The 23,956-nt window shown below is 42.9% G+C and overlaps 1 protein-coding gene across 1 annotated transcript in view; it reads right to left on the bottom strand.

The window, feature by feature from the left end:
- LOC115079493 (kielin/chordin-like protein) overlaps positions 1-11,876 on the bottom strand; it is a 189,244-nt gene extending 177,368 nt beyond the window's left edge. The window contains exons 1-2 of the mRNA XM_029583118.1: positions 11,815-11,876; positions 1,275-1,379 (exon numbers count right to left, since the gene is read on the bottom strand). Coding sequence (XP_029438978.1) covers positions 1,275-1,347 — 73 coding nt within the window. The 5' untranslated portion in view covers positions 1,348-1,379; positions 11,815-11,876. The remainder of the gene's footprint in view (positions 1-1,274; positions 1,380-11,814) is intronic.
- Positions 11,877-23,956: the final 12,080 nt, after the last annotated feature.

Here is a 23,956-nt window from a genome sequence, read left to right as displayed (position 1 = left end):
AAAGAACCGCATTATCAGATGGTGGGCACACCGTGCACGCTTGGAAAGGTATCGCCTCATGACAGTTTTACCAGAGGGCGCCATGCCAGCGGGAGTAAGCTAAGGCAGTACTGGTGTGCCCATTGCATCTCTGGACTTTCATCAAATACTGGGACTCTGGAACTACAAGTCCCACAGTTGCAATAAGAAGCCAGTCCTTCCTGTTCCTGATGACTTGGAGCCATTTGGAAACTGTACAGTATAGGAAGGCTGAACCTACAGGAACTACATAACACTGTAGTGGGAGATAAAAACAGTTCTAAACACTTCAATGTATTTAAACATTTTTATTAAATACACATTTTTGAAATGCATTCCAAATGAAACTATATTGAATATTTAGATCGAGTCTTCTGAAAAAGAACTATACAGTTGGGAGATGCATTAATGTCCTCTTATAGAGGCTAATATTCAAAGGGACTGCTATGGGAAAATCAGTGGGTTACCCATAGAAATGGCGCTTTAGAAAATTTGCGACCTGTAAGCATATACAATTACAGGGAGACACTGTGGGGTGACAAATGCTGCTGCTCCATCGGTATTTTCTGCCTCCAGCTGATGAAAGAACTATGGATCCAGCAGTAGTATTTATCTTACTGGTCTGGCCTATGATTTGAAATTAACTTAAAAAAGAATGTTTAGGCATCTAAACATCTGTAATCTTTACAGAACAATGAGCCTTTGAAAAGTGGGGTAGGAAAAGTTTGCACACAGATCTCCACCTGTTTCTTTGTATGGGTGCTTCTCCCAGTATAATTATGCAAGTGTGTGTACGTGCATAATTGTGTATATGTACACGTGTATGTGCAACCCTCCTCCACTCTGTCTCCTCCTCTCTGCATGTAAATGACACTGCACGTGAATTTTTACACACAAAGAGAATTAGGCAGTTTTCAGAGCGCCCAATTCTGCGTGCCAAACACTGTTTTACATGAGGAAATGCCTTTCAAAATCACGCTCAGAGATTGCATTTTCGCAACTACATGCGTTTTTCCATGGAGAAATTACCAGCACACAAAGCAGGGGCAAGTGACCGTGAACTTTGTAGCCGTGGCAAATTTCAAAGGAAAGCTCCACAGTTTATTTCCCAAGGTGGGCAGTTTGTAAATTGTCCCAAGAGTAAATGGGGGGGGGGGGGGGTCTTTGGATGACCCCAATAGGACTTTAGCAAAGCAATAAGAAAGCAGAGGGCTACTCACTACACTCAAAGCAGTGAAAGGAAACAAGATTCTCACCACAAGTGAAAACAGGACAGCACGCTCCTTCAAGAACTGTTTCAGTTAACTGGAAGCCTACATCACAGGTCATTGACTGAGCTTCGCACAATGATTGATCACATTCTAAAAAGATAAAAGATACATGCAATGTTTACAGCTTACAGCATACATTGTCTTTAAGAGGTGTGACGGGAGTTGATGTGGTCAGGTGACCGGTTAGTCATGGAGCAGCCTCTATGATGAGTCACACTGGCAAAGGCGCTGAGATAGCCAGGTCAGGAGTTAGGTATATGCAACATAAGCAACTGAATCTGGTGCCAAATTTTGATAGGCAATGGAGCACTGCCACTGCTGCATACCTCTTACCTACAGTGGATCCAACCCGATCCTGCGCGGTGGAGGCAGCAACCTAAAACATTAAATTCAGCGCAGGGCCTGCGGCCTTGTTTCCATAGTAACAGGAGGCCCGTGTGGGAGGAGGGAGCAGGTCCTTGAGCTGTGCAGAGCAGCTGACCGAAGGCCTCACACTGAATTTCATCTTCTATATTGCTGCCACTGCCACCACCATGGGACCAGGAAGGCACCACTATAGCTAAGCAGCTGGGAGTGGACAGTCCCAACCCTTGCATCTCGAAGGGTAGGGGGTGAATACCAACCCCCCCCCCCCCCCTCCATGCGCTGCCTATGGTAGCCAGCAATGCAAATTCAGCCTTGGAGACAGCAAGGACGTAACAGCAAGTACAGCCACCGATGTTTCAATAAACCAGAGCTATCATCTATTAATGCCTGCTCTTTGAAATAATAAGTATGTAATGTACAGATATAGCAGTAAACAGAGCTGCAGAATCCTCCGTTTTGGAGGCCAGGCTGGAATGGTCTGAAAAAACAGTCCTAGATGTGGTTTGCATTGGCAAAACATGAGACAGGCAATATTCCTTTCCTATTTATATATTAATAGATGCTGAGACTGCTGATGTCATCTCACTATGATTGGGCAAAGAGTCTGCAATGTAATATCACATGATTCCACGTGCCATGATTAGCACAAACATCTAACTTAAGTTCTAGGCATCAGTCAGTTTTCTCAAGATCACCTTCAGACTACAGCGCTAAAACTGCTCCACTGCCTTCATTTCTTTAATTTCCAAAAGGGTGAAAATATGGAAGCATTAAGGAAAGGATAAGGATTAGAAGCCAAAATGTCCAAATTTTGATTCTTTATTGGAAAATAAAATCTTAAAAAGCCCGACTCAGGCCGAGTTTCGCCCTCTCTCAAAGGGGCTGCATCAGGGGCTCTGTTTCATCAAATTAAAATTCAGAATTGCACAGATGGAGAGTATTGAGGCGCATCATATGGTCTCTAAACAGGGATGTCAGTGAACATATTGCTGTAGTCAATATTTTGTGTTCAAATGTCAATCATTAATAGATGACTTCAACAGCATACCATTTATTAAATCGCAGCACGTCTCGAATCGTCAACTGCTCGTACTCAAATACACTTGAAATACATTCACTGACACCCCTGTTTAGAGGCCATATGATGTGCCTCTATACACTCCATCTGTGCAATTTTGAATTTTAATTTGATGAAACAGAGCCCCTGATGCAGTCCCTTTGAGAGAGAGCGAAACTCGGCCTGAGTCGAGCTTTTTAAGATTTTATTCTCCAATAAAGAATCAAAATTTGGACATTTTGGCTTCTAGTCCTTATCCTGTTGCCTCCACGGCTTTGTTAGACAGCCTTCCTTGCTGCTTTCTCAAAGCATTAAGGAAAGGAAATGCCCTCTCCTGGAAATGCCCAGTGAAAGAACTGCCCAAGAGTAGGGGGTGGGGGAAGGAGGAGCAGGGTCAGCCAGTGCAGGCTCTGATTGGGTGACAGGCGCAGTGGGGCTCCACAGTGTGAGTCAGTTAAAATGCAGCCTTTAAAATTAACAGTGAGAATGCCTAAAATAAGAAGCCCTCTCTGACCCTTCTAACTCACATGACAAATGGAATACATTTTACTGGATAAAATTAATGTCTAAAAACAAAGGTCAGCATATCTCAACCCTTTTAATGTGGTGCACAGTTAATATTTAAGAAAAGCTTTTTATTTATTTATTTATTTATTTAAATGATTTTATATACCGATAGCCGTTTGCACATCGTATCGGTTTCCAGTAAACTAAAACTTTTTGACAGTGTCATTAAACAGAACTTTTGGCAAAAATAAAAATAAGAATCCCCCAAAGTATCACCACAATGAGCCTAAAATGATAGTAATGTTCTAGGACTTTCTTTGGCAGCATAACATTTCAGAACTATGATCTGCACATTTTCTCCGGGTCCTTACACAAAAAAGGTTAAAAGAAGGACTGAAATTTGTCTAATAAAATATGATGTAAAACTGAAATTGATTTACTATACACAAAGAGGGTCATTTTCAAAAGGACTACTGCCAGTAAAGTAGTGCTTTACCCACAGAAGTTTCTTTAGAGAATTCTACAACCGATAAGCACGTAAAATTACATGCATGCACTGTTGGAGTCATATTTTGTTACTTTTGCTGAGGATGTGTATAGAGGATAGGCCGTATGGATTCAGGGTTTTCACGCAGATACAGACTAGTTTGAAGGCCACAGGCCAACCTCTGAGTGAGTGCCAGTTTACTGTCTTGCACTGTGAAATGTTTACGAACAGGCAAGGGTCTGTTTATAAGAAAACTGGCAATTAACTTATACTAAAGCCTGAGAGAAAGAATGAAGGCCACACAGCTGTGTCTGAAAACTGATAAGAACTCAGAGGGAGGGAACACGGCTGCTTTCACAAGCATTTGTAGTGTATACAGGAGACAGCGAGAAAGAGAGTGGGGAGATAGAGAGCCCTGGACGTGATAGTATGGCTGATCCTTTGGAAATGTAAGCTTTTTATATCTATGTAGCAATTATTATCTACCATTACTTCTTCTATAGGATATGATTTTATTTGTTCTATCCTCCTATTGTTCAAATAAACTTACTTTCTTACCTGGAACCATGATGTACTGAATTTACGATTTATTTATTTTATTTATTTAGATTTTTTTCTATACCAGCATTCGTGAAAATATCACATCAAGCCGGTTTACAATAAACAGTGGGGTGATAACCGGAACAGAGAACGAGATAATATGTACTAAACATACAATAGATGCAGTTACAATAAAACAAGGAGGCTTACAACTAGGAGTAAGAAGAAGAGAAGATAGTAACTTTAACATAGTATATTAACCCATAAAATGGTAGAATTACCAAGCAGGGAAGTGGGTGATTTACAATGAATTGTTCAGTTCACATAGATGTAGTTTTTAACAAGATGGAAGAGATCAGAAGTAATGAAATTCTGGATGTTGGTAATGCTTAGGGTTGGTTGCAAAATTGGTTGTAAAAAGAAAGTTGTTGCTTGGAGGTTGTTTGTCGGAAAATATTGGGTTTAATCTGAGTCTGGGAAGGCTTGTTTGAAAAGCCATGTTTTGAGTCTTTTCCTGAATGTCGGGAAGCAGGGTTCCTGTCTTAGCTCCGTTGGTATGGAGTTCCAGAGAGTGGGTCCTGCTGTGGAGAAAGCCCTGTCTCTGTAAGTTATGTGGAGGGAAGTTTTGGAATGAGGTACCTGAAGAGAATCTTTGTAGTACTCTCTTATGGGTCTGGAGGATGTATGCTTTATGAAAGGGATTTGTAGGTTGAGAGGAGCGATTTGTTGGATAGCTTTGTAAATTATGGTGATTGACTTATATAGTATTCTGAAATGGATTGGCCATTTGTGTGTGCCATTTGTGTAGGGGATAAGCTCCTGGGTTTAAGCCCCTAGGTATAATCACAGTAATTGTGTGTGTTTATATGAGATTAGCCCCCCCCCCCCCAGGCAGGATACCAGTGTGCACAGTCTGAACCCGCAACATTTCGGGATGGGGGAGTCTGGGTAGGGGAGTCTGGGTAGGGGTGGCACATATGTCATACTTTTTGATTTTAAAAAGTACCAGAAATTCCCTCACCCAAAACGACACATACCAAATACTGGGCTAATTGTGTGCGCATAGCTTTGCCAGGATAAATATTCAAAGTGGACTTATGCATGCAAAGTCCACTTTGAAAATAGGTGCAACTTATGTGTATATTTGTCGGCTAAACTTATGTGCGATATTGCAAAATTACCCCCATCATGGTTACAGGTCCTCCTGTCCCATACTTCTGATTTAAAAAGCATTCTGCACAAATAATAATGGTAACAGCTTCGGAATTCACCCCGTGGAGCAAAGGAGTCCAGCTTGTCCATGAATCCCTGTCTGGACCATCTCTGTGTTTGGAGCTTCATCGTCTGTCCCTTTTGTGAATCTTCATTCTACTGGCAGAGGAGTCTGCCCCTTAGCAGCATGTGATGATAAATATTTCCCTTTCTAGGATATCTTCCTTATCACTAACATCTTGGGCATCATTGGTATTTCGTAGCCCTTTGTAGCTAGATTCAAATATGACTCTCCAAAGAAGAAGTGGAGGGATCCTTCCAGATCCCCATTTCTTAATATACCCATAGCATTACAGATTCTGGGGCATTTTTGCATTTGAAAACATTTTCTTTGCATAGCTCTGAAAAAAAGAATAAACAGAAGTACAAGTTTCCCCATCTCCCTACTACAGTTTGTTCCCTCCAGTGTCCTCAGGCTGTGGCCTTCAATAGCAGAGTCAGAATGTTTATCCCTGACAACAGGGAGGAGAACCTTTCAGCTCCCTGGGCTGAGAGCAGCACACACAGATCCGTGGCTGCACAAGTTTCACTGCTGGAGAAGGTGTGGGTGATTGCTCTGGGGTTTTCATTATGATCCCCCTCCCATACTTTATGATTTAGAGAAGTAATACATTTTCATGGGAAAACTATCTGCCCTAAATTGCAGTTGTAATTGTGTTGGGGTAGTTTTGCTAGGGTAATGTTCAATGCTGTCTTATGTACGGAAGTTTTCTTTGAAAACAACCTGCAACTTTACGTATGCTGTTATAAAATTGCCCCCCCCCCCTCCTTACTGTATGGTCTCTGTATTCCCCATCACAGAATATCATTATGGCATCTTTATTAAACAAATTGCCTCTCTCTAAGCCAGATAGGTTACATAAGAAGATAAGATATGCTATACTGGGTCAGACCAAGGGTCCATCATCCTGTCTCCAGCAGAAGCCAATCCAAGTCACAAGTGCCTGGCAAATACCCAAATATTAAATAGATCCCATGCTACTAATGTAGGCCACAAAATGTGGCTATTTCCTATTGATTAATAGCAGTTATGGACTTCTTTTCCAGGAACTTATCCAAAATGTTTTTAAACCCTGCTACACTAGCTGCCTTAAGCACATCCTCTGGCAACGAATTCCAGAGCTTAATTGTCCATTGAGTGAAAAAGAATTTTCTCTGATTTGTTTTAAATGTGCTACTTGCTAATTTCATAGAGTGTCCCCTAGTCCTTGTATTATTCAAACATTATATAAGTGTTTCATATTTACCCATTCAAGTCCTTTCATGATTTTATAGACCTCTATCATATCCCTCCTAAACCATCTCTTCTCCAAGCTGAACAGCCCTAACCTCTTTAGCCTTTCCTCATAGAGGAGCCGATTCATGCCCTTTATCAATTTGGTTGCCTTTCTCTACACTTTCTCCAGTTCAACTATATTTTTTTTTAGATGAGATGACCAGAATTGCATACAGGAATCCAGTAGGAGCACTGAGAGGAGAGGATCATCTTGCCGGTGGCTGAAGAGGATCAGTAAATATTGCTCTGTGAAATGTTAAAACTTAAAAGATTTGGAGAGAGGTAAACTACCGGGGTATAGTGTTTCTGACTCCTGCTGTGTTCCTGTTCTTCTGTGTCTTCATCCCAAGTACTCGTCATCTTGGTCAGTCCTCCTTGTCCGCCTCCCAGTTTTCCTCCTTGTTCCTTTGGCTCCTCATTCTCCATTGTTCCTTATCTCCTCAGTTTGGACTTCTAGCTTTTGACCCCGATTTGGACTTGACACTGCTTGACCTCCGCCTGCCTCCTACCTCCGCCCGCTTATCATTGTTGAATGACCTCTGCCTGGCCTGATCCTCTGTCTGGATCTTGTCCTGAGTGTACTCTGCCTGCCTCTGATCACAGCCTGAACTTGACTCTGATTGCCTGCCACCTGCCCAGACTGCTGCCTGACCCGACTCCGCTTTCTCTTACTGTGTTGGCCCGCATCATCTTCCTCGCAATGGATCTTCACCTCCACAGAGGCCTGCACCTTAGTCCAGCTGGCCCAGGCACCCAAGGGCTCAACCTAAGGGGAACAAGGGTTGGTATTGGTGAAGCACCTGTTGGGCCTCTGCTTCAGCCAGCTGTGCCTGCCAACAGTGGGGACCTACAGGGCTCCTCCTTGCAGGTTGTGCCAACTCCCCCTCGGCCTAAGGATCCACTTCCACAACATGAGCCAATGGTGCAAGGAAGAGGGATTCAGGTTTGAAAGAACTGGGGAACCTTTTGGGGAAGGGGAAGTCTTTTCTGAAGGGATGGGCTCCCCCTAACCAGGGTGGAACCAGACTGCTGGCGCTAACCATTAAAAAGGAGATAGAGCAGCTTTTAAACTAGAACAAAGGGGAAAGCCGACAGTTTCTCGGCAGCGCATGGTTCGGAGAGAGGTATCTTCAAAGGATACTAATGAAACAGGAGAGTTAGGGCATCCCGACAGTGAGGTTCCAATAATAAGAAAAGTAGTCCATGTGCCTATAAGTAAAGAATCACCTGAGCTAAAAGATGCCAAATTATCCCTATCAACTGAAAAACAGGCTATTAATATAAACAAAAAACACACTTTGAAATGTCTGTATCCCAATGCCAGATGTCTAAGAAATAAGATGAGAGTTAGTGTATAGCAGTGAATGATGAGATAGACATAATTGGCATCTCAGAGACATGGTGAAAGGATGAGAACCAATGGGTTAGTGCCATACCAGGGTACAAATTATATCACAGTGACAGTGAGGAGCAACTTGGCGGGGGGCTGGTGCTTTATACCCTCCAACAGGATAAGGAGCTTACAAGTCACTAAATGCACAATAGAATCTTTATGGGTAAAAATCCCATGTGAATTGGATGAGAGTATAACGATAGGAATATCCTACTGTCCAGTTGGCCAAAATGATGAGATGGACAATGAAATGCTAAGAGAAATTAGAGAAGCTAACCAAATTGGTAGTGTAGTTATAATGGGAGACTTCAATCACCCCAATATTAAGTGGGTAAATGTAACATCAAGACATGTTAAAGAGATAAAGTTCCTGGATGGAATAGACAGTTTTATGGAGCAATTGGTTCAGGAACCGATGAAAGAGGGAGCTATTTTAGATAAAATACTTAGTGGAGTGCAGGATTTGGTGAGAGAGGTAACGGTGGTGGGGCCGTCTTGGCGACAGTGATCATAACATGATCAAATGTGAACTAATGACTGGAAAGGGGACAATATGTAAATCTGCAGCTCTAACACTAAATTTCAAAAAGGAAACTTTGATAAAAAGAGGAAAATAGAAAAAACTCGAAAGGTGCAACTACAAAGGTTAAGAGTGTACAACAGGCTTGGAAATTGTTTAAAAATACAATCTTAGAAGCGCATTCCAAACGTATTCCACGCATTAAGAAAGGTGGAAGGAAGGCAAAACGATTAACGGCATGATTAAAAGGTGAGGTGAAAGAGGCTATTTTAGCCAAAAAAATCATCCTTCAAAAATTTGAAGAAGGATCCATCTGAAGGAAATAGGAAAAAGCATAAGCATTGTCAAGTTAAGTGTAAAACATTGATAAGGCAGGCTAAGAATTTGCAATGAAGTTAGCCATAGAGACAAAAACTTATAATAAAAACTTTTAAAAATATATCCAAGGCAAGAATCCTGTGAGGGAATGAGGTGGACTGTTAGATGACCATGGGGTTAAAGGGGCTTAGGAAGATAATGACATTGCAGAAAGTCTAAATTAATTATTTGATTCGTGTTTACTAACAAGGATGTTGGGGAGATACCCGTTCCGGGGATGGTTTTCAAGGGTGATAAATCAGGTGAATTGAACCAAATCACTGTGAACCTGGAAGATGTAGTAGGCCAGATTGACCAACTAAAGAGTAGCAGATCATATCATCCCAGGGTTCCTTCAGAACCCTGGGATGATATGCATCCCAGGGTTCTGAAGGAACTCAAAAATGAAATTTCAGATCTATTAGTTAAAATGTGTAACCTATCATTAAAATCATCCATTGTACCTGAAGACTGGAGGGTAGCCAATGTAACCCCAATATTTAAAAGGGCTCCAGGGGTGATCCGGGAAACTATAGACCAGTGAGCCTGACTTCAGTGCTGGGAAAAATAGTGGAAACTATTAGGGGTGTGCATTCGGATTGACCGCATTAGTGAAACGCAACTCATTTTTTTTTTTTACTTAAAAAATTGATTCGACATAAACGATCGGATTTCCCACATATCGAACATAGATATGTTCGATATGTGGGAAATCGCGATTGTTGAGCCAAAATAAAAATATAAACCCCCTCACCCTCCTTAATCCCCCCCCCCCCGACTTACCACAACTCCCTGGTGATGGAGCGGAGTGAGGACGCCATTTCTGCAATCCTTGGCGAGAAGCATGTGACGTCGGCGGCACGTCGAGTGACGCCGGCGTCACGTGATTCCCGGCTCGTTCGCGCCGGATGGCTCGTTCGGCCCAAAAAGAACTTTTGGCCAGCTTGGGGGGGCCTCCTGACCCCCCCAAGCTGGCCAAAAGTTCTTTTTGGGCCGAACGAGCCATCCGGCGCGAACAAGCCGGGAATCACGTGACGTCACGTCTGAGTGACGCGGCGCCACGTGATTCCTGGTGAGTTGTGAATCCTTTTTGACGATTTAAAAAAATCGTCAGATATTTTTTTAAATCGTCAAAAATCGTTAGAGTCGCGATACAATAGAAATTCCCCCGATTTATCGTGAAAAATTGTAAATCGGGTAGGGGGGAGGCGGGAAAACCGGCACACCAAAACAACCCCTAAACCCACCCCAACCCTTTAAAACAAATCCCCCACCCTCCCGAACCCCCCCAAAATGTTTTAAATTACCTGGTGGTCCAGTGGGGGGGTCCCGGTGCGATCTCCCGCTCTCGGGCCATCGGCGCCATTTTGGCTGCCACTAATATAAATGGCGCCGATGGCCCGATTAAACCCCCCCCACCCGACCCTTTAAAATGACCCCCCAAAAACCTTTTAAAATTACCTGGTGGTCCAGCGGGAGCGCGGGGAATGATCTCCCGCTCTCAGGCCATCGGCTGAGTTAATTAAAATGGCGCCGATGGCCCTTTGCCCTTACCATGTGACAGGGCAAAGGTAGCGCCGGCGCCATTTTGAATATTGGCAATACGGCCTGAGTGCAGGAGATCGCTCCCGGACCCCCGCTGGACCCCCAGGGACTTTTGGTCAGCTTCGGGGGGGCCTCCTGACCCCCACAAGACTTGCCAAAAGTCCAGCGGGGATCCGGGAGCGACCTCCTGCACTCAGGCCGTATTGCCAGTATTCAAAATGGTGCCGGCGCTACCTTTGCCCTGTCACATGGTAAGGGCAAAGGGCCATCGGCGCCATTTTTATTAACGCCGCTGATGGCCTGAGAGCGGGAGATCACTCCCCGCGCTCCGCTGGACCACCAGGTAATTTTAAAACCTTTTTTGGGGGTTCGGGAGGGTGGGGGGAGGGTTTTTTTGATTATTGGATCGGGCGCAGCCGATAATCAGAATTCAAATCGGGCTGGGCGATAAAAATTTTAAGATTTGGATCGGAACCGATCAGATTCCGGTTCCGATTCACATCTCTATTGGACATCCATATGGCAGATGAAACATAATATGGACAAGTGCAAGGTGATGCACATAGGGAAAAATAACCCATGCTGTAGTTACAGTATAGTTTTCATTTTAGGATTTACCACCCAGGAAAAAAATATCGATGTCATAGTTGATATTACACTGAAATTGTCAGCTCAGTGTGCTGCAGCAGTCAAAAAAGCAAACAGAATGTTAGGAATTATTAGGAAGGGAATGGGAAATAAAATGGAAAATGTCATAATGCCTCTGTATCGCTCCATGGTGAGACCGCACCTTGAATACTGTGTACAATTCTGGATAGCAAAAGCTAATATGAAGACTTTCAAATAGACTGGAGTTATGTTGTCCCTAACTTTCATGCTCGATTATGGCACAGCAGCAAGCTCTTTAATTATCCTTTAGGATTCAGCTATAAAACCCAATCTCTGTATGGATAGTCAAAGGAGGAGGGGTTATTTGTATCTGAACTCTTTATAATAAGACAAGCCGTAAAGCCCGTTAAAACGGGCTACATCCCTCTGTCTCTCACCTCCCCCTCATTCTCTCTCCCCTCACCACCCCCCTCCCCCACCCACTCCTCTCCACCCTCCCTCTCCTCACTCAGTCCCCCCTCTCCCTCCTCTCCCTCACTCCCTCCCACTCAGTCCCCCCTCTCCCTCCCACTCACTCAGTCCCTCCCTTCACCCACCTCCATTTCCTCCCGGCGCCGTAAGCGCGACTTCCCGCAACCCTCACCCGGCTCCATTGACTCCTCCCGCTCCTGCCGGCAGATCTCGGGGGGGGGTGTCACTCCCGCCGCGCGGCAGTGACCCCCGCGAGATCTGCCGGCAGATCTGGGGAGGAGAAGCAGCGGCACCGCGCGCGCGCGGTGCCGCTACTTCTCCTCCCGCTCCTGCCGGCAGATCTCGGGGGGGGGGGGGGCGCGGGAGTGACACCCCCCCCCCCGAGATCTGCCGGCAGATCTGGGGAGGAGAAGTAGCGGCACCGCGCGCGCGCGGCGCCGCTGCTTCTCCTCCCCAGATCTGCCGGCAGATCTCGGGGGGCGCGGGAGTGACACCCTCCCCCCCCCCGAGATCTGCCGGCAGATCTGGGGAGGAGAAGCAGCGGCACCGCGCGCGCGCGGCGCCGCTGCTTCTCCTCCCGCTCCTGCGGCCCCACCGCCATTTTTTTTTTCCTGATCGACGTCCTTGCCCGCACATGCGCAGTAGAGCTGCGCTCTACTGCGCATTTGCGGGCCGTCGGTCACAGGCCATTTATAAGGTAGATTTGCAAAATTTCTAATCTAAGCTAAATCAGTCTAAGGGGCCCCCAAAATGTGCTCCTTCCTGGCAGTGTTTTCCCTTCAGTGGAATGGCAATTGTGGCTTCAGCCGGTCATCCTGCCAGCAGTGTGAGTCGGAGGTCTCCATCCAGCCCCTGCCCCTATGTGTAAGGTCAGTGTACTGTGGGTGTGTTTTTGTAGGTTGCTACTCTCCATCGGGAGGGGGTCTGCGTGATAACACAACTCCTGTGCCCATGTCGTATAGGGGGAGAATCAGCACAAGGCTCTCCTTGCAGAGGGCAATTGATGGATCTGCCCTTCTTCAGAAATAGGCCCTGAAGTAGAGCTACTCTTTAGGGAAAGGGTACTTCAAGTTCACAGAGTTCAGAAAAGTGATTTTTTTGTGAAACTCTCCTGCATCTGAGTGCAGAAAGGAAGGATTTCTTCAGAGACAGTGTTAGGGGATTGTCTTGGGAGATTCCAGAGACAAATAGCCCACCCAGGAAAATCCCCAGGAGTGCTGGCTGAGGACATCCAGCTGCCAGAGACTCCCCTAAGAGACAAGAGAGAAATAGAGAGGGACATTTCATCACCCAAAAGGTACTGGGAGGGCCACGGTTAGAAGGGTGCCTGCCTCAAGAGCTGACCTGTTTGGGAGGTAGTGTGGAGTGTTTGTATTTTGGGACTTTGTGCACAGTGTGGCACACTGCCCTCTGGTGTACTGTTGGACTTTGATTTGTTTCCTGCTGGCAGTTTAACAAGTGTTTGGAATGAAGAGTGATTTTTGGTGTAAGTGACTGGGGTGCAGAATTGCCCCGCAGAGAGAAAAAAACCCTAAGGGCCTTGAAAAGATGTCCCCCTGCCCCCCTATGCGGGAACCCTGGCATGCAAGGTCAAATGGCCTTGCATGGTCCGTGGTTCATCTGTGTCTCCCTGTGTCCAAGAACTGACCAAGAAGGGGACTGCACAAAAGTAGTATCCAGTAACGTGGGGTTTTGCAATGGTTTGGGGGCTTTTGGGGTGCCTGGAGACGTGTTCCCATCCTGGGGAAGAAGATTTTTGAGATTTCGGAGAAAAAAAGTAGTCCTGAGAATTTAAAAAAAAAAAAAAAAAATTCAGGCCTGGGTCTTATGGCCATCTTGCCAAATTTAGGGCCTTATTTACTAAGGCTTTTCTCCCATTTTATGTCTATGAGAAAAACTTTTGGTAAATCAGGCTCTTAGATTGTTAGACCTGCTCAGCAAACCAATCCAATATCCCTGATTGCTGCATCTAAGAAAAAATGCTTTACATTATGCAAAGTTCTTGCAGACATATTGCAGTAAAGGTCCATATACAGCCGCTGTGTGGCTCGACAAGTTAGCCTGGTAATATCATCCAGCTAGCTTAGCTGGGATATTCAGCAGTGTGGCTGCACCACTGAATATACCCGACTATCTTAAAGATAACCAGATACGTTTATCTGGCTAACTGTAGGACAGGTGTATGGGCCCACCAGAATTAGCTGGATAGGTTATCTGGCTAACTCTAAATACTGGAATTAGCCAGATAGCTTGTCTGACTACCTCAGCTCCTCCCCCATCCTCCCACTGCTTGCCTCTGAGTTATCTGGCTAAATACTTAAGCCATATAAGTGACTTATCCGGTTCAGTGGCACCCACTGACCATAGCCAGATATTCAGCAGCGTCACTTAAGCCAGAAAAGTACAAATATTGGGTTCTATAAGACAATCGGAAAACATCCACATTTACATTTATAACACAGTGATTAAACAAAAATGGATTTTCATAGCAAAATCTATCTTTTAACAACTGAACTTTCTTCTGTTAAGATGGTCATTACAATAGGTTCATGTAGCAGTTCCCTTTTTGCCTTAAAGCAAAAGATGGGGGCCTAATAACAGATTATGGGACTTTTAAAAACACTTTTTGTAATTTAAATTCCTCCTGCAACAACGCTGTGTGCCTGCAAGGGAAAACATTGCCAGACTCAGCGACACTATGGGCCAAATTTTAGGAGACCTTAAAATTAGCCATCTTTGCTCGGGAATGCCCTAATATGGTACATGTGGCTCAGCTACATTCTCCCATTCATGAGTTGTGTGGAATCACAGGCTTTTGGAGATGATCATTCTTAATGTACTCAGCACCACTGCACATATGCATGCTCTAGACCTATCATTCAGCAGAAACACATACCTAATGGGCGATCTCCGACAGTGTTGGTACCCAAAAGAGTCTGAGGGCCAGGTGTTAAGGTGATAACATTTGACTTGGAGGTTATAACTGCTGACAATTCAGCCTGGCTGTTTGTTTTTGTAGTGGCACAGGGAATATAGGAGCAGCACTGCACTCTAACCACATAATTGTAACACAGTGGCATGATTTGATCTTTGTTGTAACATGCCAGGCCTATGGATGGGTTGCATGACACATTTTGTCCTAATTTGTTCAATGGGATGTTAGGGATGTGTTTTGCTCTGCAATCAATGTCTCTCGGATTGTCACAGAGGGAAGAGTTTTTTTGTCTTATTGCATCAATCATTTCAAAATCTCCTAAATTTGTCAGAGTTGGTTCACTGGTATCGTACCAGTCAGACCAGTAGCATAGGTCTTGGCCACAGACTGGTGTAGATGTTACACCTGCCACAAAAAAAAAATGATAATCTTTCAGTTATTCAGGAACATAGCAAAACACAAAAAGTCAGGCAACGTCTTAGACTTTGATACGACTATGTACTGAGCTCCTAATATTCTCCACCTCCATTCATTTCCCAAAAATCCACTTGGTTTCCAAGGCATTAAGAATTCCTTCGCATGGAGGAGCTCACTTTTGAATTCTGTGTTCATTCTAAATTTCCAGCAGACTGTCAAAAGTGACCACTGGATAAAATGTCTGGGCTATACTTAATGCTTATCGTGGGAGATGCCTCCTGCAAACTGCATGGAGCATAAATTCAACCAGGGTCTCAACTGGTGTCTGTAGTACAGATGTGGGCAATTGTTTTCCTTAATCTGAATCCTTTCAAAGAGGAGGGGGAAGAAGGGTTTGATTTATTTATTTATTTATTTATTTTATTTAATGAGCTTTATATACCGTCATTCGGTAAAGCCATCACAACGGTTTACAAAAGCTCAAAATGAGCAAAAAGGGATAACAGGAAGTATATTAAACAAAGGAGAGATATTCAATTGCAAAGATATTAACTGGCATTTGCACTACAGGTTGCACTAAGGGGTGCCCAAAGGGGAGGGCCCCTTTGGTGCGCGATGAGCGGCGCCTGGTGGCAGGGCGCCTTTCAACGGTCTGAGCTGCCCCTGGTGACGTCGGGGGCGATCGGGTCTCTCCCTCACATTGCAGTTCTGTTTTTTTTCCTTTTTCAAGGGTTGGGCCTCACTAAAAAAATTAACGATTCACATCACCACCGATCAGATTTTTTTCTCCCCCTAGCTGAACCCGATCGTTAAGATGATTGGGCACACGATTCACATCCCTAAATGATTCCTAACATTCTGTTTGCTTTTTTTGACCGTCGCTGCACACTGAACTGAGGTTTTCAAAGCATTGTCCACTGTGTTGCCCAGGTCCTTTTCCTGGATGGTAACTCCTAATATGGAATCTTCCACCAAATACCTGCGGACCACGGTTTCGAAACACGGACCATGTCAGGATGGGATTTTTGTTTGTGACACTATGATGAGATAAATTTAAATGTAATTGAAAATTATTTTTAAAAGTTTCTTACCAAATGATTAAATATAAGACAATGAAGTTTGGTAGACCGGTAGTGTCTGATATTTATTTATTTTATTTTATTTATTTTTAATTTTTATATACCGAAGTTCTTGTAAGAACTACAAATCACTCCGGTTTACATAAAACGATGAAATGCCCAAAGTAGAGAAAGGGGCTTTACATGGAACAATAGAAACGTTTGAACTCAAAATCTTTGTACAGTTAAAAAATCATAATAGTAAAACTCAGTGAAAAATCATAATAGTAAAAATCCCATAATTTGGTTTTATCCTCCCGTCTAGGCAGCATTAAGAGTCTGGGAAGGCTTGGTGGAAAAGCCAGGTTTTTAGCTTTTTTTTGAACTCCTGATGACCTGGTTCCAGTCTTAGCTCTGGGGGGAGCGCGTTCCACTGGTGGGGGCCTGCTGAAGATAGTGCTCGTTTACTCAATGATGATTTTACCTGTGGGGCATGCAGTGTGCCTTTGTCTGCGCTTCTAATTGGTCTGGAAGATGTATGAGGTTGAAGTTGAGTGCTTAACATGATAGGAGCTAGTTTGTATGTCACTTCGTGAACGATTGTGAGTACTTTATAGAGGATCCTGTGTTTAATAGGAAGCCAGTGTAGATTACGAAGGATTGGGGTGATATGGTCTCTTTTGTTAGAGTTTGTAAGGATTCTAGCGGCGGAGTTCTGTACCATCTGTAATGGTTTGATGGTATTAGTGGGGAGACTGTTATGATGGCATAATGTGTATATATAAGTATATTATTTAAATTTGACTGTGGGGAATTGTTTTTTGAACTCCTAATATGGAACATAACATTATGTAACTGCAGTGTGGTTTACTTTTCCCCATGTGCATCAATTTGTATTTGTCCATAACTTGGAATAATTTTGTTTTGCCTGCAAATCTAAGACATAATAACATGCCATACTGGGTCAGACCAAGGGTCCATCATGCCCAGCATCCTGTTTCCAACAGTGGCCAATCCAGGCCATAAGAACCTGGCAAGTACCCAAAAACTAAGTCTATTCCATGCCACTGTTGTTATGGGAGTCTCTGTTTAGTGGACCCTTGGGCCGACCTGCTGGAGACTGGGAAAGGTGGTCAATGTCTCTAGTGAATAGCAGGCCGGGAGGCAGATGTTCAGGCAGGATGTAGATGCTCTTCACCCTGGAAGCTGGTACTCCCCCGGGAGGAGCCCGTAAGGACCCGGCCGCTGGGACTTAGGCGGGTTGTGGATCAGGACAGGTAACTGGAACCAGACTAAGACAGTAGCAATACTGTAACTGGGTTCGGATTCTGGAACCAGGCAGAAACTGTAGCAGGCTTCAGGTACTGGAACCAGGCAGGAACAGTAGCAGGCAGGCTGGGACTGTAGCAGGCAAGCTGGGACCAGGCAGGTACTGTAGCAAGCAGACAGGAACCAGGCAGGTACTGTAGCAAGCAAGCAGGAACCAGGCAGGTACTGTAGCAGGAACTGAGCAATGAAGCAAGGCGAGTCACTCCGGGGCACAGCTCAACAGGAAACTGGGAAGCTAACCCGTTGCAAGGCAAAGACTGGATGGCCGCGGCCGGCTTATCAGAAGTTGGGCGGAGTCACCACTGGCGGGAAACGACCTAGAAAATTGCCCAAGTGGCGCGCACCTAGGAGCCGGGCGTCCATGGAAGGTCTTGCAGCGGCACAGCCCCAGCGGGGACGCCGCCAACCAGGCCGCAAACCAGGCCTCTGGAAGCGGGAGCAGGTCCGGGAACCCGGAGGTAAGGGCCTGGCCGTGGTGCTCACGGTCAGAACCGCAACAACTGTTGCTAATAATAGCAGTGGCTATTTTCTAAGTCAACTTAATTAATAGCAGGTAATGGACTTCTCCTTCAAGAACTTATCCAATCCTTTTTTAAACACAGCTACACTAACTGCACTAACCACATCCTCTGGCAACAAATTCAAGAGTTTAATTGTGCGTTGAGTGAAAAAGAACTTTCTCCGATTAGTTTTAAATGTGCCACATGCTAACTTCATGGAGTGCCCCCTAGTCTTTCTATTATCTGAAAGAGTAATTAACTGATTCACATTAACCCGTTCTAGACCTCTCATGATTTTAAACAGCTCTATCATATCCCTCCCTCAGCCATCTCTTCTCCAAGCTGAAAAGTCCTAACCTCTTTAGTCTTTCCTCATAGGGGAGCTGTTCCATTCCCTTTATCATTTTGGTCGCCCTTCTCCATTGCAACTATATCTTAAGATGCAGCGACCAGAATTGTACACAGTATTCAAGGTGCGAACTCACCATGGAGCGATACAGAGGCATTATGAAATTTTCTGTTTTATTTACCATTCCCTTTCTAACAATTCACAACATTCTGTTTGTTTTTTTGACTGCCGCAGCACACTGAACTGATGATTTCAATGTGTTATCCACTATGACACCTAGATCTCTTTCTTGGGCGGTAGCTCCTAATATGGAACCTAACAATGTGTAACTATAGCATGGGTTATTTTTCCCTATAATGCATCACCTTGCACTTATCCAAATTAAATTTCATCTGCCATTTGGATGTCCAATTTTCCAGACTCAGAAGGTCTTCCTGCAATTTTTCAAAATCTGCTTGTGATTTAACTACCCTGAATAATTTTGTATCATCTGCAAATTTGATTACCTCACTTGTCGTATGTCTTTACTGATCATTTATATATATATTGAAAAGTAAGGGTCCCAATACAGATCCCTGAGGCACTCCACTGCCCACTCCCTTCTACTGAGAAAATTGTCCATTTAATCCTACCCTCTGTTTCCTGTCTTTTAGCCAGTTTGCAATCCACGAAAGGACATCGCCACCTATCCCATGACTTTTTACTTTTCCTAGAAGCCTCTCATGAGGAACTTTTTCAAATGCCTTCTGAAAATCCAAGTACACTACATCTACCGATTGACCTTTATCCACATGTTTATTAACTCCTTCAAAAAAGTGAAGCAGATTTATGAGGCAAGACTTGCCTTGGGTAAAGCCATGATGACTTTCTTCCATTAAACCATGACTTTCTATATGTTCTGTGATTTTGATATTTAGAACACTTTCCACTATTTTTCCTGGCACTGAATTCAGGCTAACTGGTTTGTAATTTCCCAGATCGCCCCTGGAACCCTTTTTAAATATTGGGGTTACATTAGCCACTCTCTAATCTTCAGGTACAATGGATGATTTTAATGATAGGTTACAAATTTTTACTAATAGGTCTGAAATTTCATTTTTGAGTTCCTTCAGAACCCTGGGATATATGCCATCCAGTCCAGGTGATTTACTACTCTTCAGTTTGTCAATTAGGCCTACTACATCTTCTAGGTTCACCGTGATTTGGTTCAGTCCATTTCAATCATTAACCATGAAAACCTTCTCTGATATGGGTATCTCCCCAACATCTTCTTCAGTAAACACTGAAGCAAAGAAATCATTTAATCTTTCCATGATGGCCTTATCTTCTCTAATTGCCCCTTTAACCTCTCAATCATCTAATGGTCCAACTAACTCCCTCACAGGCTTTCTGCTTCGGATATATTTAAAAAAGTTTTTGCCTCTACGACCAACTTCTTTTCTTGTCTGATTGACAAACTGAAGAGTATCCTATTTTCTTCTGTTGGATCTGATCTGATCCTTTCACTCATTGTTCCTTTTTCCAGATCATTTATAAATATATTAAAAAGAACCGGTTCTAGTACAGATCCTTGAGGCTTTCCACTGTTTACACTTCTCCACAGAAAAAACTGACCATTTAGTTTTACTCCCTGCTTCTTATCTTTTACCAGTTGCAATCCACAATAGTACATTGCCTCCTATCCTGTGACTTTTTAATTTTCTCAGGAGTCTCTCTTGGGACAATTTGTCAAATGGCTTCTGAAAATCCAAATATACTACATTCACCAGCTCACCATTATCCACTTGTTTATTAATCCCTCTAAAAAAAAGTACAGATTAGTGAGACAGGATTTCCCTTGTGAAAATCCATGCTAGCTATGTTCCATTAAATCACGTCTTTCTATATGTTCTGTGATTTTGTTCTTTATAGGAGTTTCCATCATTTTTCCAGCACTGAAGTCAAACTCCCTGGTCTATAATTTCCCGGATCACTCCTGAAGATGTTTTTAAAGATTGGGGTTACATTGGCCACCCTTCAGTCCTTAGGCACAGTGGCTGCTCCTAATGATAGGTTCCAAATTACCAGCAATAGATCTTCAATTTCATTTTTTATTTTTTTCAAAATTCTGGGGTGTACACCATCTGGTCTGGGAGATTTGCTACTCTTTAATATTTCAATCTGCCTTATTATATCTTCCAGTTTCACAGTGATTTGTATCAGCTCTTCTGAATCATCACTATTGAAAATAGTTTCTGGCACAGATATCTCCCCAAAAGCCTCTTCAATAAACACCGAAGCAAAGAATGAATTCAGTCTTCCTGTGATGGCCTTATCATCCCTAAGTGCCCCTTTAAGGCCACAATCATCTAACAGTCCAACTTACTCCCTCATTGGCTTCCAGCTTTAGACATATTTTAAAAAGCTTTTATGATTAGTTTTTGCCTCTAAGGCCAGCTTCTTTTCCTATTTTCTTTTAGCTCATCTTATCAGTGTTTTACATCTAATTTGTAAAAGTTTACGCTTTTTCCTATTTTCCCCAGATGGATCCTTTTTCCAATTTTTTAAAGAAGACATTTCTTACTCTATATATTTATTACAGCCCTGTTTTACCCCAGTGATCTTTCCCGGTCTCAGAAAGATAATTTATATTCCAGAGATGAAGAGTTTCTAGTTATCAGTAACTATATGGAATTGTTGAAAGCAGAAGTAGTGATGATGCCATTGATGGTTCTAATAATATGAAAAATTATGCAATAAAACACCTCAGCAATAAAAATAGACAAAAAAAAAAATATATATATATAAAGAGGTGTAACAGACTCTATAATGGCAATAAATAAAGCTGTTTACAACAGTTTAATCGATGAACAAGGTATCAAAGATATATATTATATATTATATCCTATATATATATATATATTATATCCTATCACCTTGTGAATAGTTAAAGAACCTTTTCACCTCAAGAGTCTTCATCTGAATAATGAACAGAAATTCAACTTGTGAATAGTTAAAGAACCTTTTTTTTTCTAATGTTTATCTATCCTTATCTATTCTAAATTTTTGTAAAGCCTGTTGCTACGTTACGTTACACTGTGAACCGAGGTGATGTTTTTAACGTGCCCCGGTATATAAAAAATTCTTAAATAAAATAAATAAAATATTAAAGTGCATCCATTTATATGGAGTCTCTTGCCTCACAATGGGCTTTAGGCATTTTTAAAAAGAGCACTTAAATTATTATCATTTACCCATTCATTGAATTGCATTATAACCCTTATTCATGTATCTATTATCTCATTATCTGTTAGAACAATATATCTCTCAAAAACAACCACTTTCAAAAAATCCCCCAAATAAAATAAAACCTATACTTATCAAAAAATGTTCTGCTCAGCAAATACTTTCCAAATAATCACAAAAAAGACTGGACAAACTCTTGATGTACCCAAACCCTTAACTTGCCTGACATAGGCTCATGTTTCAATGGGACAACCTGTCTTCCTCAGGGGTCAAATATTCTTTTCATCTGATGTGCTCACAACTTAGCTAATGTGGAGTCTTAGTTTGATCACTAAGCACTGCCAATGAGTAGAGTCCTTGGAATCAAATCCAAGTTACACATTAGGGATGTGTATTCATTTGAAATGAAATAGCAAATGCCAACAGCATTTCCTATTTTGTTTTAATAACAGAACAAACGAAAAATGAATGAAATTTCATTCTGTTTCCTTTCGTTTCATTTTGAATATTCATTGCCCAAATTTGAAAAAGAAAAATAACTCTGATGCCGGTCTCAGTCCAGGACCCTCCCTCCACCCTCCAAACCAAATATTCCCCCCCAAGCCCTAGGATCCCCTGACCTCTCCCCAGCCAAGCCCTTACTCCATTGTGGGTTCATATGTCTCCTGGGGCATAAGTCATCCCAGATTACTCCTTCCCCACTGTTCCAGCTTTAATATTGGGGAAAATTGTTAATCTGATGTATGTTTCTTTCATTTTGAAGTTCAGCATGCATAAGGACAAATACATGTTAGATGTTGATTATTAATGTTCTTGCTATTTATGCTAATAAAAAGTTAAAACATAAAAACAAAATCTGCCTCAATGGCGTAAGGATAGGGGTGGGAGAAGGTCATGGAAGGGTTTGCTTAAGTGGGTTTGGGAGAAGAGGGGTACGTTCCTTTAGTTTTTTTTTATGGGGGGGGGGATTGTTTATTTCATTTTGGGTAAAATGAAACAAAATGGAATAAATGAAATAATATGAAAAAAAGAAAAATTAAATGAGAAATCAAACTAAACACAACTTTCTCATGTGCATACCTCTACTACATGTAAGCTGAGAAAAAGGGGCAGCACGAGTAGCAGGAATTATTTTTAGTATCCAGTATCCCTGGAATAGGTGCACAGCGTTCAAAAGTGACGCACTCTGTTTGAAGGAAACTGGAAATGCCTTGAAAATCAAGTTGCTTTAAAGCTGTTATTTTGCGGGACTTTGAGCCTGATTCACCAAGCCTTTTCCCCCATAGACACAGACTGGGAGAAATGCCCTTAGTCTGCCTCCGTTTGAGTTAGTCCTAGCTCAGTGTATCTGGACCAGCCCTTCCACTTTACCAGGAAAGAGATCCTCTAACATAAGAAGCAATCATCTATCAAGAGAGAAGTTTGCAGATAGTTTACAATAAAACAACACTAAAGACAATAATAAAACACTTGACTGCTATGATGGCCTACAATCCATGTGATAAGACCATGTGTTGATAAAGACTATAAATATAGGACTCAAATGTGAACTTGGAAGGGAATTTCCCAACTGCCCGCATAGGCTGAAGTCTGCGGGCATTTTTTTACCTTCAGACTTTAGCCAGAATTTTCAGAGCAGGTTTATGCTCGTAAATTCCCGGGTGTGCATGGAAGCAACCCTTCAAGATCAGGTGCAATGTGGATCAGGTGCAGCTGGATTTACAGACATACAGTGGAAAACGAAAAGCGTGCACAGAAATCCCAATGTCACCCCAGCTCTCCACCCTAAACATCTCATATCAGTGTGCACATAAAAGAACGCATACAATCATGTTCTGAATGCGCTTTTGGGCTCGTACCTGCCAGGGCTATTTTCACAAAGCCACGTACTGGGTTTTTTGCTCTTAAGAGTCTTTGAAAATTACCCTCTTAAAATGTAATTGATCACGTCTCACAGTAGTAAAACCTCTATATGTGGTGGGAAGGACATGGAACTTGAAGAATTTCACACAGAGTAAAATATGCTGGCATCCACACCTCCTCCCCTATGGCAGCATATTTGTCTAATCTTATCTGATCTAACAAAAGTTCACAATCATTTTATGGTAGAGAAAAAATATACAAGGAAAATGTGGCTAAAAGGACATCAAACCACAAAGGGACATCAATCACATATACAAGTGGTTCAACAATTCAATATAAAACCATAATTAAATTTTATCCAGTTAACAACTGGAAAATATGTTTTCTCTAAACAAAGGGGCCGGGCACTTGGATTTATCCAGTTTGAAAGGCCGATTGAGTGTACTGGGTTGGCCAGTTCAGCAGTGAATAGATGCCAGGTTTGCAGCTGTACATGGGCTGCACAAATAGATTGAACTGGCCTCAGCAAGGACAAACTTATGCTTGCACGGGGCCCATGGCAGATGTGACGTGGGAGCCCTCCTCACTTTA

This window comes from Rhinatrema bivittatum, chromosome 17 (assembly GCF_901001135.1).
Source record: "Rhinatrema bivittatum chromosome 17, aRhiBiv1.1, whole genome shotgun sequence".
NCBI classification, from domain to species: Eukaryota; Metazoa; Chordata; class Amphibia; order Gymnophiona; family Rhinatrematidae; genus Rhinatrema; species Rhinatrema bivittatum.
The sequence above is the reverse complement of the archived record's forward strand: the minus strand, read 5'-3'. Positions and strand labels throughout refer to the sequence as shown.